General features: G+C 40.7%; 1 protein-coding gene across 2 annotated transcripts in view; it reads left to right on the plus strand.

Annotated features, from left to right (window-relative positions):
• Positions 1-623: 623 nt before the first annotated feature.
• Positions 624-18,287, plus strand: part of rab2a (RAB2A, member RAS oncogene family) — a 28,325-nt gene continuing 10,661 nt past the window's right edge. For both annotated transcript variants that reach the window (XR_013845035.1, XM_080034441.1), the window contains exons 1-5: positions 624-818; positions 13,164-13,235; positions 15,441-15,508; positions 17,709-17,791; positions 18,137-18,229. Coding sequence is in view for 1 of the 2 variants with exons in the window: in XM_080034441.1 (XP_079890567.1) it covers positions 773-818; positions 13,164-13,235; positions 15,441-15,508; positions 17,709-17,791; positions 18,137-18,229 (362 nt within the window). In the remaining variant the exon portion in view is untranslated. The remainder of the gene's footprint in view (positions 819-13,163; positions 13,236-15,440; positions 15,509-17,708; positions 17,792-18,136; positions 18,230-18,287) is intronic.

Consider the following 18,287-nt stretch of genomic DNA (forward strand, 5'->3'; position numbering starts at 1 on the left):
CACACACACACACACACACACACACAAGTGTGGCTATGTACAACAAGTATACTTAGCCAAAGAGCCAAAAAACCTCATCTCCAAACTAGAACACTACACCTCATCTGCAGAGTGATTTTCCAGCTGGTCTCTGTGGCTTTTCACTCTATTCATTTGCCATCAATGATGTTGTCTTTTACACCTATGTTACAAAATCTTAATTCTGTATTCTTGCTGCCATCATGTGCCATCACTTGACCAGAATATTTTCTTGCAGAAATGGATCAATATACAAATGTGTTTTTCAGTGGCTATATTCCTCGTTCCTTTGAAACGGTTTCCTACACACATGATGCTTTTTTACACCTACTTCTACAAGGCAGCCACTAGAGGCCGCCAGAGGAAATCAAACGGATCTTGCACAACCGTTTCCCAATAATTTCATAAAAATACTTGTTTGATGTCTGTGATATAATCAGAGTTATGGTACACAATTCGTGATAAGATTTTCGGATTACAATTTCTTTATTGCCACACTAACTCATTTTCTTCAATGTTGAGTGATCAACACGTCGTCCAGTTTCCGAGGAGACCGTGAACACACCATACTGTAGCGTGGCGAGGGCGGACCCTGTGACGTAGAGCCGAGGCTCTGGCTGTTTATTGTTCCTTCCTCAGCAGCGACAGAGAAAAAACGGGCTAACAAGCTGTCAGCTAGCTTTCTTCACACGGCTCACGGTTGGTTTAACGAAGGTGTAACGGACCAGACAGCTGACTGCACAAACCAGGGGCCATGGCGTACGCGTACCTCTTCAAATACATCATCATCGGAGACACGGGTAAGCCAGCCCCAGTGCCAGTGCCACCTAGACTCCCAGTTAGCATTTCAGCTAGCTCCTAGCGGTGTATTTCCGCAGTGTTGGATAGTCCAATGACGTGGTAAAAGCAGAGACGCAAGGGGTGGGATGACAGCTCTAAATCTTACACTGTTCACACATTTGGATAGTATTTTTTTTTTAAACACTATGACAGTGCCACACAATACACACAGCTGCCCTACCACAACCATTGCTATTGTACTACTTGGGTGCAGCAGTTGTTGACAGTGGTGGAGAGATGTTGGGCCTTTTGTCCGTTTGCGTCGAGGGGTGGGGGTGTTAGCCACAGCCTGCTAAACCAGCTAACTGCCTAGCTAGCAGTCGCTGTTCCACTACATAAAGCCAATTCACGGCTAAGTATACGTTGTTACATAGAACAGAGAGACACACTATTAATTTCTTCTTTGACGAGGATACATCATCAACTAACACAGTTTACGTTAGCGTAGCTTCTCCTCACGGAAGGCCAGAGTGTCAAGCTATAGCCGCTAATATTCCCTAAAATGGCGTAGTAGAGTACCTCTTATTCGTGTTGAACGTATTGTCTCGTTGTTGTCGTTTTGCTGCAATGTATAGTTTTAAAGATATGTTTCCTCTAGTCCCCTGTGTGGAACACTAGTGGAGCAGTATCAATGCTGTCATCTGTTTACTGTTAGCTGGTGGCCTGCTTCGACAGCTTGCAGTATAGCAGCAGGTGCATTTGCAATAATGCTTTATTCTAATGATGTTAGAGAAACAGACAGGGTGAGCCGTGAGAAATGTGTTAGGAAGCCAAACCAGAAGACATGAGACAGAGACACAGTCAAGACAGTCCCATACAAGAGTTTCCAGCAGTGGCGGCTCCTGACAATAATCTCAGGGGGGGCAATTGTTGCCATGATGGGAAATATGACCCAAAATTAACCTAAATCAGATAGCATATGACAATGTCATATTGCATTTAACTTTTTTTTTTTTTCCTGTTCATCTGGCATAACCACTCTGGCAACATTAGACAAGCATTGCACTGTACAGTGTTTTTGGAAATTAAGTTAGTTAATTTCTTGAATAAAATTATTTTAGCTCTAAAATTATTTAATTATCCGGCTGTGGCCATCACAGATAACTTGTCATCTACCAGTGTGCTCCTCAGATAGGCTTCCTTTAAAAGTTAGGAGACAAAAATGGATGCTGGCATAGCATGTGCAACATTAACAGTGCTAATCATCACATTGGTTTGGGTTACTACTGTCTACAGCACTTGGTAGGCGGGTTTATGTCGGACGGTGAAAGCAGCTGTCAGCTAAACGACGATCAACAGCTGATCGCCGTTCAATAGCCGATCAGCTGTTGAACGGCGCTGGCTCGTATATGCAGATTGATGTTTAATGTTTGTTTTACCTTTTCTGAGAGATGATGCATAGGGGTGACACCCAAAGTTATCCATGCGGTCTCTGTGCTGCCATCAGGATGGATAAAAAGCCAGTATACAGTCCATATCATCATGCAGCGGCAGCAGGACAGAGCGTTAGCGCATTAGCATCCTGCTAGCCTCGTTAGCCGTTCAAACGAGCCCCGTGAAAATCCGCGTTTATAAGATCCCCCAATCCATCTTGGTAGATACTTGCTTGATGGTTACATTTTGTCTGGGAAAGACCTAGTCCGAGTCCGATCAAGTAAGTAGCTTGCCAGCCTAGCCTGAGTTGATATAAAGTTGTGTTGGTCTTGAATATGACCGCTCTGGACATGTGACTGTATCAGTCACTGTAATTGGTTTATTGTTTACTGTACGTATGACGACAACACGTTAGGGCGATCACCCCCGGAACCCATAGAGATTGCATTGCGAGGCTTGCAGTTTGAAAAAAAAAAGTTTTACATTGATGTCTATGAGAGCGCTGGGGGCGATTTTCAACCAGCCCGACATCGCCCCAGAGTGACGGTACAGAGCACAGACGCTGATTGTACAATGATATTCAGACTTAGATGCAGGTAAAAACTGTATTGAAATCATAAATTATGATTATTAATACAAAAAAAAAAAAAAAAAACATCATTATTATTCATTATTATATTTTCGTTTTTTGCTGATATGGCTCAAGGAGGGCGGCGCCCTATCGCCCTCTATGGGCGAGCCGCCACTGGTTTCCAGTCAAGAAAGCCACAATTAAATTGTTTTTTGACACATTTATTTGTTTCCATTGTTAGTGTAGAAGTCAAAATTAATAAACATGGAAAATAGTGGGAGGTATGAAATACATTGGGGAAAGAATTGAATTCTAATGGGTGCATTTAGATTTATTTTAAGTGGTCACTGTGGTGGGCTGCAAGTTTACCAGTGATATTGCGAAACAGATTGATGTTTTGCTTGCTGTTGTTGTTTATGTCTAGTAAGTAGAGAGCTTCAGCCAAAGTCCTAGCTTGATTACATGTATGCCTGCCTACACCAGAAATACCATGTGTCCTTAAGTTCCCTGATTCAGAGCACGCAGCTACATCTGTGTGGGTCATGTGTGATCCAGGCTTTTTGCAGAGGATTTCTAGGAATCCTCTGCAAAATTAGAAAGTGCAAATGATCATGGCAATAACAAGTGTTGGTTATTAAGTACCAATACACAACATACAATCTGGGTAAAATGTATCTTGTATGCAGTAGTACACACACACACACACACACACACACACACACACACACACACACACACACACACACACACACACACACACACACACACACACACACACACACGTGCATGTTCACTTATGGATGGAAGAAAGGGCTGCATGCAGGGCTGTAAACTAGCGGTCGCCACTCGCCAAATGCGACCAAAATATTCCCCTGGCGACTTAATTTGGGAGGGATACATGCCACTGGGGCGGGTAAAAGTTTGTCCCGATGGTCGTGCTCTTGCGATAAATTATGCATGATTGAACAAAACATTGCAGTAGCTGTAAACTGATAAATTATGACGGTAGCAAACGTCAAGCTAAACTGGTGATTTGTTGTGTGTCACACTGAAGTAGCTCCCCCGACGTCACCGCTGTAGAAAATAAGTTCCCCCGAAGAAACGTAGCGTGCGCGTCACCGCCATAGAATGTGAAGAACGCCGCTCTTTAAAAGTTTTGGCGCAGCAAAAGCAGTTCAAACGCAGCAATGGAGCTCTAAATAGATACTGGATCGGATTGGTCCCATTTTTAGTTCTGATGAGTAATAAGTAATGAGTGTAGGGCTGCAACAACGAATCGATAAAATCGATTAGTAAAAGCGTTGGCAACGAATTTGGTCATCGATTCGTTGAGTCGCGCGATTAACAAATCACTTGCAGGCGCGGCACTGTTTACATCCAGCCGCCGACAGGTTCATGCACACCCACAGCGAGCCTTCCGCACGTGAAGCGGTTGGTCATATCTAACACTGGACTGTAGGCCTATATAAAAGTGTTGTACCTTTGCTGTATTTGGGTTAAAAAAAACTCCTTCAACTCAGTATCCGTCTAGTCCAAAAAAAACTCTGTCAGCTGCTGCTGCTGCAGACTGTGTGCAGACGGGCTCGGAGAGTCGGCATCGGCGCATCAACAGTCATTCAAAGCAGCGGCAGTAATCACACAACCGAACGGTGTAGAAAGTCCCGTCAGTTAAAAATAGTAATCCAGTTTTTAAATCCATGTTAAAATCGGAAGGATATAGCTAGTTAGCTTTAAAAAAGTAGCAAACATGTCAACTGTGATGTGTTCAGGCCGGCTCAGTAATATGATTGATGTGTTCAAATGCAACACAAAAAAAAAAAAAAATTTAGATTTTGGCGATTTTCCCACCAATATAAAATAGATAGTAAAGATGGAATTATGACCTGTTTAATGTCCTATCTTGAGCTATGATCATATCAGCAATTAAAGCAATAATACAAGTTCTATTTCAACAAAATAATAGAAAAGTATCAATAGTGATATCAATAAAGACTTGAATCGTTAAGGAGTCTCAAATGGTATCACTATCCATGAAAATTAATGATCTCCTGTCATCTGAGAGAAATTAAGATGATTTAATTGTTTTAACCGTTAGTATTTACTGGTTAAAAATCTTATCGGTCGACTGGTTTACCATGGACATCCCTTATACTGTATAAATGTATATCATACATTGTATGTTTTTTTTGTGTTATCCCAGTTAGGTTTATTATTCATTTTTTATCATTTAATATTACTTTTAATTGTTCCGGGACATTGGAGCAATAACCTGGTGTTTTGACACTGCAGTCTGCACTGTTTTTTTAAATCCGATTCATCGATTAATCGAAAAAATAATCGACCGATTAATCGATTATTAAAATAATCGTTAGTTGCAGCCCTAAATGAGCGTTTCCTTTGTCACAGTTTTGCACTGTTAAAGTTTTAAATGTGCAATGTTTGAAATGAAATGAATGAAACTAAATTAATATAATATTAAAATGTATTTCTAAATATTACTTTGGCCTCTTTTCTAAGCATGTACTGCTATATAATACTGTTATCTCAATGAAAAGTACTGAAACAGATGTATATATGCAACAAAAAGAGGCAATTTATTATTTGGCCGGTAAAAAATTTACTTGGCCGGTAGATTCTTTCATCTACCGGTCCCCTTGGCAGGTGAGCCAAAAAGTTAGTTTACAGCCCTGGCTGCATGGCTACAATGTAACATTTGACAAATATAGTTTTTATTGCAGACTGAGTGCTGACGTGTTTTGAATTGTATTTAATCTTCAATTCTTCATACATGTCGTTGTGGGTTGCCAGAGAGACCAAAAGCTTGTGAACTACTACGGCCCTTTGACAAGCCACAGTAGCACACATGTCCCTAAACATGTTATGTTTAATTGGATCAATACACATGCCAAAATATCTTTGGAAGGCTGAGTTTCTGACTGATTTTATTGACGTCAACCATTTCAAAATGAAAGCGCTTCCTCAGCATGTTCCAATCAATACATCTGTCACACCACCATGAAAAAAAAAACCTACAAAAAATCGCGGCAACTCACCTCTTGATACCTCTCAGTAATCCATGGACCAATAAGATTCCCACAAAAAAAGAAAAAACTTTAAAGTTACATAGGCAAAAGTCCAGCCAATCCAATCCAGTAAAATGACATTATTACATCAATACATCTATATGGACGGCTGTTTGGCAATATTTGTAATGAAATGGAAAATGTGTCTAATCATCATCGCACTTTGTCTGTGTTTGAGGCGGATTATACAGGACCAATAAGTGGTTAAAGAACGCAATAGAATAGAATAGAAGTAAGGACAGACAGAAGTTTGTCATACAGCCATTTCTATACTGTGTGTATTGTCACTCATTTGGGTAGGGAGTGTATGACACCTTTTGGGTGATGCATGCACTCTTGTGAACCTTATTCGTCTTAGCACAACGCTAATTGGCTCACTTGTTTTGTTGTTCCCACTTCCCAATGAACAATTAGAAGATTAGCAGTGGCCCAATAACCTATACAGTATACCTCGTACTAAAGAGAGGAGGCAGCAGCTTTTGATATCACTTAACCTCATCTTAACTATTGTCCTGTCTTGTACATAATAAACAGTTCATGCCTTAATGAATTCAAAGGTCTTATTTTCTTGAGTATATAAACTGTAGATCGGTCTATATTGTATCCGTATTATAAAGAAGGACTTGTCCAACTTCTTAAATGACAATAATGAAGCAATAAGGACTATCTAATGCTACAGCTGTGGAACTGAAACTACTCTAAGCCACAGGCCTGCACACATATGATGGAGCAGTCCGTTTAGTTGGAGGATGTTTGCTAATACTGGATCATGTGATTTCTGTCAACAACCAGATCAACAGTTTCTACTGGTTGCCATTGTGATGTATGGAGCACAGATCATATTAGGGCAGGAAACTAGTCCATATAGAGTTAGACATATGGGCATTCATCTGTGTAATGACTGCTGTGATGGTGATGCATTGTGTGTGTAGGGATATTATCTGTGTGTTTGCTAAGGGTAATTCAAGTCTGAAAAAGCCGTCAGTCAGGCTCCGTTAAACATGGGACTAATTCTATAATTTGATGAGTTAAGTGAGTTGGTTATTATACAAGTCTCATCCCTTTTGACAACGTAGAAGTACAATCGTTTACATCCGTAAGGTTAAAGCAACGTTGAAAAGAAATCTGTTTGGTTCATTAATGCTAGTTATTTTATGTTCATTATTAATTACCCCAAAAAAATAAAGAAATGTACTGTTACCAGAGTCTAAAGTTGGCATTTGAATAAGCATATTTGAAGATGTAAATGTGGCTAAAATGTTGAGACATTTAGAAAAAAATTATAGAAATATTGGAATGGATCAATGGTTCACTAATGCTAAAAGCGCTTAAAGAATAGTTTCATCAGTGACCCGCCTCGTTGATATATGGAATCATTTTCTTCATTTAATGCCCGTTTATGAGAAAAAATATTAAAAAAAAGAAGAAGACTGTTGCTAACCAAATAGCCTCTTCCCACCTCTTGCATTAGAGATGCCACACCAGCAATGTTGTCAGGTTTAACATTTGACTTACATGATTCATTTCATTTAACTTTTATTTATCCTCGAGAGACCAATTGAGGGGTGACCCTCATTTTCAATGACGTCGAGTTCAAAACAAATTCAAAACAACAATACATACAAAATATTCAATGCAAATACATCAAATACACAACAAGTGAAGAGAAGAGGAAAAAAAACAGTTGAAACATTTACAAAGTGGTGAAGAGTGGCAGCAATTAAAAGGAATAAAGTACAATATAGTCTAATTAAAATTACATTATTACATTATAATTATTACATATTTGTTTCATGAATTACTTTTAATGTTATTTTTATTTTGCCATCATTTTAGGCCCTTTACTTTTATAATCTAACCAGGTCCTCCTTATCTGGACCTCCTTCAGACTAATGGACAATGTTCAGTACTTTGAACTGCCAGCTGATGTCATTCCTTCATTATCTGGGCCTAGTCATGGCCTACAGTAGAGTGACATGGCTCAGTTGGGTGTGTCTTATTTGTCTGTACCCAGGTAACTGTTAAGTTGTGTCATGATACACCAAAACAAATAGCACACTGACTATATCCCTAATTAACTACGCCGGCAGCTTCCTCCACAATAACCTCAGCTCTCCTCCATGCTGGCCCATGCTCTATGGCAGCACAGGCTTTACTGCAGACATCTATTGTTGGGTACAATTGAATTGTTAGAAAAGCAAAAAGAATTGATTGTTGGAAAGTGTGCGCAGGTGAATTCCATCTATTGACTCATCCATTGGACTTAGATCTGTGATAAGAATGTCCCGCTGCAGTCAAGAGAATGAGGAAGACGCATAGCCAGCCAGTCAGTCATGTATGGTGCTAAAGCTATAGGCAACATTTTGAAGAGAGAATAGATATCTTTTTGGCTAAAAAAATATATTCCATAATTGCCTAAATCATATTTACTCTACTCTACTTTTACTCTATATCTACTCTACATCTACTTTTCGTTAGCCTAACAGCATAATTGCCTAAGTCATATTTTAAGGGTTATAGAGTAGGGTAAAGTAGATGTAGAGTAGAGTAGATGTAAAGTTAGAGTAGAGTAAATATGATGTAGGCAATTATGCTATGAGGCTAACGAAATGTAAACAAAAACGCCCTTTAAAACAGTATATGGATGCTATGATTATTTTTTAAATGGGGGAAACTCATTCTCAATGTGTCAGCGGTGCTTTAATAAATGTGATCTTGGTTTAAAAGTCGGTCTTCCCAAAATAATACTTAAATGAATACCTGTTCAGGCCCACCATTCAGTGTTGGTGGAGCTATCAGTGACCCGTTGAGACGTTCCTCTTTGACGACATGTCGAGGCAGCACTAACGGGGGACTTATTGATTACACTGCTACAGTAATAAGATGTGAATTGTGTTTTGGGTTTGGATGTTCTCTTTTAGCCAGTGGTTTCCAGCCAGCCCGTCACACAGCTATGCTTGGCAAGAAAGACACACTGACTCTGAAATGAAATTATAGCCCTTACCAAAAATAGATTCCGGTACTAAGAAAATGCTGCACGTAGGTTTAGACATTTCCAGTGACATCCCATTTCTTTAAATATTCCCCTCTCAGAATTGAGATGCATTTTGGATCACTGGTAACTTAAGAGGCCCAGATATTTATCTGAGGGGACTAGAGTTCAATGGGAAGTTTTGACAACAAGGTTGTATTCTAACTAGTTAAGTAACTTTATTAGTCAATGGTTGCATTGAAATTTGTCTTTCCGCATATCACCTCTCAAGTTACCACACTTCGGAGGGGGTCAGAGCGCAGGGTCAGCCGTAGTACAGCGCCCCTGGAGCAGTTTTTGGGTTAAGTGCCTTGCTCAAGGACACAATGGTAGAGATGGCGGGCACCGTAGACGTAATACCAGCCACTACTAGTTTTACAACTAACACCCTCCTGTCCGGTGCCGGGGGATTGAACCAGCGACCTTATGGTTACTGGTCGGACACCTTTTCCTCTAGGCCATCCAATCACCCAAGTGTATTTTGAATTCTCCTTTTTGGGCCAATGGTGTCAGAGTAAGTAATGCAACAAAGGTCCCTCACTGGACTTGAACCCTGGAACACAGTGAACACATGTCCAATGACTATGACCACAGAAAGTGCCCCATATTAATGTGTTTTTAAGACTGGAAGCACAGGTAGGCTACCACAAGTCCCCATGTCCTCTACTGTTGACCACAGAGCCATGTGGCTGCTCCATTATACTGGCTCGAGATCCACTGCCATACGTGAAGGCACCTCTGTAGTAGTGACTGAAGGCTACTGCTGTAAGTGAGTAGAGCTCAGTTGAGTATGTGTTTTTTTTAATGCACATACGTTGACTATAGTTGACTATTTTTATTTATTTATTTATTTATTTATTCATACGTATTACCTCAATGTGATGTTTTTGCACTGAACAAGGACTGCACTTAATTTTGTTGTACCTGTTGCAGTGACAATACAAATATTCTATTCTAGCATTGTCCCATTGGCCTGCTGTACACTCGCAACACATCTGCGCAACACGTAAAAAAACGTAAATGTAACACCCTGGCAAAATGAGCCTCCTTTTGATGCTTCATTATTTTAATAGGAAGTTACAGTATGACCTTTTTAACATTTTCATTATTAGCATGCTGACCCTCCAGCAGAATGCCTGGTTCACGGGTCCACACACGGCTATTAAATCAGACGTTGTTGTTTGCTTGGCCACAACAGCTAAATGAATCCACCTGTCAAACATCCAGTCAAAGCCTGTTCTCTTACCAGCTGCTCCATCACCTAGCTGGCTCCCAGTCCTGTGATGATGATGGCACAGCGGGTCTCTCTCTCCACTGTGTGAATGAACTCTGCATGATAAAAGAGCTTGGGTTATGGGTGAGGTGTTATTACCTCCAATAGAAGCTGCAGGAAGCCCCTTGCTTTGTGGCACATCGCATACTTCTCCACTCCCACCAATTGAAGGCACAGCAGGGTTGGATTGTGCTACAGAAGTAGATATACTCTAGTCTGTACCACCACACAGGCATCAAGCTGTTACCTCTTTAGGCTAAATAGGAAGTTGTGTCGTGTGCTAGAATGGGCTCAACATGTTATTGTGACATTCCACTGATTGGAAAAGTATACCAAATGAAAGCTAAATAGCGTAATGTCTCCTGTGTTAGCTGTTGTATTGTACCTACTACAGTATTGAGTGCATAATAAGCAGGGGACTGCTGCGGGCAAACACAAGTGTGAGGGAGGTGCTGATGACATGATTGTTACAGCCGCTGTATAGCTGCCCTCCTCTTGATCCTTCCATCCTTATCATCTCGTCACACAAGCCTGCCCGGCAACGCCACTGCTGCCTGGCAATGGTAACCCTGGGAAACCATGAAGGAGGAAGATCATGTCTCTCTCTATATGTCTCTTCTTCTCTTCCATTGCTCATGGACTTTTTCTTTCCCATACATTCGTACTGAAGAGCTCTCCCTAACATCTGAATGCTCCTCCTAGCATAAAGTCAGCAAAAGACACATTAAAGAATATTGTGGGTTTTTTTTTTAATGGAGGAGCATGTTTGCATTAGACTAAGGTGAAGCCATTTCTCCTTTCACATACAAAAAACATATATTGAAAAACCATTTCTGAAGCAACATCGGTACTTTAGCCTTGGTCTGTCATTTTGATGTGGAGTTGAATACAGAGCACATTGATTTGTCAGCTGGTAGCAGGTAGCCTAGCGACATCTGCCTGGTCGTCTGGCAAGCTTCACATGTTGTGTCATCTCCAGATCACTTGTTTTGTCTGACAGACAAATAAAAATCAAACAAAGCAGCAAATCCTATTTTCTTTTGTCAGTACTCCAGTTGTGAAATGGTTAATTTTCTGTCCACAGACTTATGTATTCAGCTCTACCCTGCAGTGATTTAAACCTCATGTTGGCTTTGACTGAGCTTGTAAAGCATTTGTGTGCAGATCAAGGACTGGGGGATTCCCCCATCTCTAATTTTTGGAATTGCAGTGCATTAGGAAGGAATCTTAAATGTCCAATTTCAACAGGAAAAATAATTAGACTGACCAAAATAGCTAAAATTTCCATCTGAATATGGCCCATTGAGTTTTAATTTGATGTACGATTATAGGATAAGTTCACATTGAATTCTAAAAGCTTAATTTGGTGGGTGTCTGAATCAAAGTGTTGCTATAATCACATTTGCCATATTGGAAATGAAATGTTTCCCCAAGAATGAGCACTGAGTTAGAAAGAAGACAAGCTGCTGATGCACAAACCTGTTCAGTGTGTTTCTAGAATGTTTGTTCTGTAGAATGTGTCAAGGAAATAACAGCTCTGGGAGCTCCCTATTGTAGTGTCTGATGGTGTGCTGATCTGTTGACTATGTCTCTCAAGCACATTTCATGATGCTATTATACCATTAGTTTTGATTTAATAATGACATTTGCAGCCATGGTCATAGGACTTGTTACTCAAATGACTCTCCTTAGTGTTTCTTTTGTTTTGGACTGATTCACTGACCCAACTAAAAGGTCGGTCACTGAAAGTTAAAGGAATGCAGCAGACACATCCTGACATGACTGTATCTTCTTGAGTGTGTGTGGATCCATGACAGTCTGCAACATTCAACCCAAGTCATATGTGGAGTAGGGCTGTGCTTTAAAAAATCAATAACGGTAATACATCGTAATGTTTATTTTGTGATATCTGTCATCATATTTCAAACTCTAATATTTTGAAAGATTCTTTTTTTTGTAGTTTTAAACGTGTTGTGAACTACAACCTCCGCTCATGCAGATTCAGCAGTACGGCTAGTTGCCTCCAAGTTGCCGGGTTCTGAATTTGAAATAAAGTTTTGAATTAAATTGATTTTAGAATTTGTCAGCTGAATTATCAATATAATATAATGTGATGTGATGTATAAAGACCACTAAGATCTTACAAAGCAACTTGTATTTAAGCTGTTTTTACATTTTCATGGAACTATGTGGAATAATCGCAACATGCATCGTACTACAATACCTACCCCTAATGCAGAGTCTAGGGTTGATAATGAGCAGTGTCATCAGTGCTACCAGGAAGAACAACCAACTGCATCACGCGTACAAAAGAAGCCAGCTGGTCAGTTAGCTCACTTACGGTTAGCCCAGTTCAGCTGCCTGAAGCTAGGTTAGCAGAATGGTGTGTAAACTCTCTGCTGGGGCTCTTTGGATTGCATGATGACTCCAATATTCCTGTACCTTTATATTCATAAATTCCATGTATTAGTCGTGAATTGATGTTGTAAATGTGTATGCAGAGCTTTGTCCTCTACAAACAATGTATTTTCTCTCTCTGCGCTCTGTGGGAGTTCAGAAAAAACACATTTTATAATGATGTCGGTGTGTGTGTGGGATTGTATTCTCAGCACATGGCACCCCCCTTTTGCAAAGGAATCTCGAGTGTGTTCATGCTTGTGTATGTGCGTGACTGTGTAATCCCTGTTCCAACTCACAGCATTAGACCCTCCTTTTAAGGTCAACTATTATGCAGAAGCACTTTTTCATGTTTTTCAACATTAATATGGGTCCCCGCTGTGACTAGAGACTCCCAAAGTATAAAAAAAACAATCCTCTCTCTTGAAAAACCTGTGTTCCATAACCCCAGTCAAGTTTACATGTGTTTTGGACACTACACCATGAAAACAGTTTTTTAGTAAAAAGCCCAATTTATATTTGTTTGAACCTGAAAATGAGAATACTATGTGACCTTTTTTTTTCTCTCTTTTTCAGGTGTGGGGAAGTCATGTCTATTACTACAGTTCACAGACAAGAGGTTTCAGCCGGTTCACGACCTCACTATCGGTAAGAGCTGTCCTCAACACAACGTTAGCCTCATAGCATAATTGCCTAAATCATATTATAAGGGTTATAGAGTAGGGTAAAGTAGATGTAGAGTAAAAGTAGAGACATGCACAACCAAGGCAACATCGTCACTACAAATCTATTCTCTTCAATGTAGAAAATAACCTCATCAACAGCCCACAGTGGATAGCTCATGCTCTAGATAGATGTAATTGATTTAATGATCCTTTATCGCAGTATAAGATTGAGTAGTGTCAGATAAGCAAAGTTGAGTTCACCATCATAGCCCCAGCGCTCTCTCAGATCAAATCACACTTCATTTAGCACAGAGCTGGGGAATTCCAGCGAGACACCACCAGACTCATCTTTAAAATGGCCGCGTTTATTACTAATGGTTCAAAAATCAAAAATGACTAAACTGTTAATCATAATATCAACTATAGTCAGCTTTCAAAATGGCGATTTTAAAAACTTGCTCCAAAAAGCTTTAGAATTTTAACATTTGTGTAGTATTTCTATATTGTTCCTCCAAATAATCTAAATCATCCTGCTGGGCTTGTGGTCAAACACTACACATAACAGCATCTCGGTCATGTGTGAGAGCTATGTCCAGTGGTTGAGTGAGCTGGAATACCTGTGCTCTAAACAGGAAGACAATGCCTCCTTAACATGAGTGGGTTTGGTGTTCCTGATGCGACAGGGTTAGTGCCCCACTCAAAAATGGTATGGGCCCAAACTAGCTACTTTTGCTAAGCTCAAACTAGGGGCACGGAAAGTATTTGATTTATTTAACATGACACGACTCTGGTGGAGATATAACATGACTTCATGGGACCTACTGGACTCGATAGCGCCATAGAGGAGCTCAAATGTTATTGATTTTCGGGGTTTGAATAAAGTGAAACCAGGTCCCTACTCAGATGCCCCACGTCACTACGCCAATATTTAAGACGCCGCGCATTAATGTAGCCTATGTGTGTGTGTAAATATCCCTTTTTTCAGTCACTTATTGCACTTTATGCTCCTACAATTGCATACTAGACCTCTTCTCACAAAAGACGAGGTGCCGTGTGAATGTCAAAATGTAGGCATTTAAATTGGCTACTGGTCCCTGAATTGTTTTTAAATAAATATGCCGGTCCTTGGAACAAAAAAGGTCGGGAGCCCTTCCATAACGCTTCATGTGTTTCACTATAAATAGGCTACATTAAATCTTAACGGTTAATGCTTGTCGGGGACCGGTTAAAGAACATATTATATATGGCCGTTACTGTAGCTAGTGTTAAATCCACCTGCTGATCATGGGCTGGTAAGATCACAATCTCCTGATCAGTGTGTGAGTGATGTAATAGCCAATGTAATGCAAGATTATTAGGTAACCGTGGAAATGCGCTGTGTGTGTGTGTGTGGGAATTTTCACCGATTCATTAGAACATGGGAAGGAGTTAATACAGAGGTGTGCTGCTGTGTTTGAGTCCCCCTCTTTCTGCCTGTTACTATGTCACACTGTTTATAATGATGATAAATCAGGTTCTAGTCTCTCCACTATTACTGCTCATTATCAGTTATTAGTAAGCGATATATTTATGTTAATATACGTGTTAAATCACTCTATATTCATACAGTGATCAGTTATATAGTATGCGAGTTTCATAACTCCGATCTCCCGGTCACCCGCTCTGCATGTAATCCGCAAATAACTTTTCTGGGATCGGAGCAGGTAAAAATCCTTCTGATGGGTTTTTATCATGTTTTATCACACTTATGGATCTGAGATGATGCTAGATAACTCCCTGCTTGAAGAGCGCAGTGCATTAAAGTGGTGACGTAGGGACGAGGGAGGGGACCGCTAACTGCAGTCAGTGACAGGAAGTTAGCTAAAAGAACCATTCCGTCTACTTCACCTTTTTAAGTGAGCTCGTTATGATGACTCCCCAAAAGATGAACATACTCAATAAGCAGCAGGACGTTTTCATTTCATCAGTACTTAAGTGTTCCTAATTCACATTGTGTGTGTGTGTGTGTGTGTGTGTGTGTGTGTGTGTGTGTGTGTGTGTGTGTGTGTGTGTGTGTGTGTGTGTGTGTGTGTGTGTGTGTGTGTGTGTGTGTGTGTGTGTGTGTGTGTGTGTGTGTGTGTGTGTGTGTGTGTGTGTGTGTGTGTGTGTGTGTGTGTGTGTGTGTGTGTGTGTGTGTGTGTGTCTTTAGGTGTGGAGTTTGGAGCAAGGATGATCACTATAGATGGCAAACAGATCAAACTGCAGATCTGGGATACGGTAATATATAGATTTTATTTTTTTACGAGGAGGACATTCACTGTGTTATGACAATTTTTTTTTTAAGTAAAATTTGAAAGTCACTAAGAAAGCTCATTTTGATTTAAATGTTTCATTACTACCTCTCATAAACACAAATCTGGGATTTATTAAAGTAGAGATTTTGATTTTGGACGTCCTTTCAGAGAACCTTTTATTTGAAGAAAACTGTGCATCCAGTGTGAGTTTTTAAAAGCACAATTTCCTGCTACCTGCCTTACAAGTGAACACACCAAATTGCTCAAGTTACTCATCAGGCCTGGAAAAGAGATGTAATGTTCTGAACTGGCTGGGTCAGTGCACTGTGGTTTTCCTGTACATGCAGTTCACCAGTGGGCCAGCAGGGGGAGTTAGCGCTCCATTTTAAAAACCCTGTTTCATGCATGAGAGGAGCGGGGAGCGGAAGGGGCCACAATGTCAGTCATGCTTATGGTAGAGTATTAGGGCCAGAGGAGAGGGGGGTGGGGGAGGGGGAGGGAATGAGTGGAGGAAGTTGCTTTTTCTATGCACTTCAAGAACAAAGACAAAATTCAACGTCCAGAATAAACTGGACAGTTCAGGACTGCTGTGAAGTTGAAAAGATGTTGACAGATTGATAACTCATAAGCAAAAAGTTCCTATCCGGGCAACTTGGCTTCACCTGGTTGTCCAGGTGTTACTTACTTAGTCCCAAATTTGAAAACCCAGCAGGGCTCACTGATAACTTTGGTGGACTTGGCACAACACACTGCCAATCAGCACATGGCTAGAGGAAAGCAGTGGGGACCATTGTGTGTGTAGGCTGCACATGCCATATGAATAAGTGTGCATGTGGAGTTTTTTTTAGCACACGAGCATGTAGGCCAGATGGCGGGCAGACACAGTGTTCCCTCTCTTTCACCCTTTTATTTATCATTTATTCACCGATGGCATTACTGACTGGGTGACTGCTCCCTGTTCTAGTGGCTGTCTAAGCACTTCAATCTGATTGGGTACACTCACTGACTAATATTCCTCTGGCTCAGTGACTGACTGGGTTCCTGGGGTGACACACACACTGGCCAGAGATGAGGTCAGAGGCTGCAGCTGCTAGCATAGAGTAGCTGTTTTGTTTTCTCCACCAGCCTGGACACTCAAAACACAGACAACATTGTTACTGTACATGGAGACAGAGACAGAGGGATGAATAGACGTGGCAGGGAAGGAGGGGGGGGGGGGTAAAAGAGTGCTGCTAGATGGTGAATGGAGGGATGGAAAGAGGGGAGGCCCAGGGATTCATAGAGGGAGAGAATGAACAGATGAGTGATGCCTGGAGGAGACAGTGGAGGTGAGACAATGAGTGGGTAATACTTTAAAGCTGTAGTGCGTAACTTCTGTCGAGAGTTTTGTGGAGCCGATTGGCTTATTCAACTTTGTGTCAACTAGTTTGACAGTGGCCTGAAAGAAACGGACATTCACTTACAGGAAAAAAGTTACACACTATAGCTTTAAGCTGGAATGACAGGCGAACAGACATTGACACACGACATAGAGTAAAGGCTACATATTGTGACCTTCCATGTCGTTCACAAATAGGGAAAACCGAGAGAGAGAGAGAGAGAGAGAGAGAGAGAGAGAGAGAGAGAGAGAGAGAGAGAGAGAGACTGACTTTGTATCAAGTTACAGGCTCTGCGCTGTCTTTACCCGAACTGACCCAAAAGCAGGAGCCAGATTCGGCTAGAGAATCAGGACTGATAAAGACCCTGTGTGCAATGTGACTACAAAACCAGGACTGACTTTTTTTTTTGGTTGATATTCCAATGATTTGTTCAATAGAATATTTGAAACACAACCTGTGTGTCATGTATTCATACTCCTGGGCGCCCAGCCAAACCTAGCTTCTAGTGTTTGATAACAATAATTCATTTCATTATATCAAAAATAATTCTACTTCATATTTCTCATGCTCGTGGCGCAGTGGGTAAGAATGCCCAACTCTGTCTCTACAAGTCTGTCTAATAATAAAGCAAAAATGCCAAAAAAATATATAAAAAAAAAAAGCTTCTGGACTCAATTATGGACTGAAAAGCCACAGTCTAACTTTGGTTAGAAACTCAACGGATCAGCAGTTTTTCTCTGGTCATTTCAATAATTCACATTCCAATCTCTGTGTATTAATATATGTATGTGTTTTGTTCTATAGGCTGGTCAGGAGTCGTTCCGCTCCATCACCAGGTCTTACTACAGAGGAGCAGCAGGAGCACTGCTAGTCTATGACATCACAAGGTAACGGCCAATCAGACGGACCCTATATAGAGAAACCTGCATTCAGGAACATAGCTGTCGGATGATACTGTAGATAGAGAAACAATAACGAGACTGTCCTGACAAAGAGCCGAAAGAACGTCTACCTGTCCTATTACTTGCATTCCAGTACAAAGTCTGAGCATAATGTGATAGAAAAAATGTTATGGCAATTCTTTTAATAGGAAAAGGCAAGGGGTCAGTAGGAATAATAAGGAAAATGATTGTCGAGGAAGTATTTAATGAGATGCATGAAAACTTGGACCCTGCACCAAAGTTCATGTTGTTTTTAAATGGCTGTGTGTATCGTGTGCTTGCTTTTAACAGAAGGGACACCTTCAACCATTTGACCACCTGGTTAGAGGATGCTCGCCAACATTCCAACTCCAACATGGTCATCATGCTCATTGGCAACAAGAGGTAACGCTGCCAGATAGTTAGAAGTATTACTTTTTCATTTTCCTTTATCCTTTATTTA

Source organism: Ammodytes marinus, assembly GCF_949987685.1.
Source record: "Ammodytes marinus genome assembly, chromosome: 9".
In the NCBI taxonomy this organism is placed as follows: domain Eukaryota; kingdom Metazoa; phylum Chordata; class Actinopteri; order Uranoscopiformes; family Ammodytidae; genus Ammodytes; species Ammodytes marinus.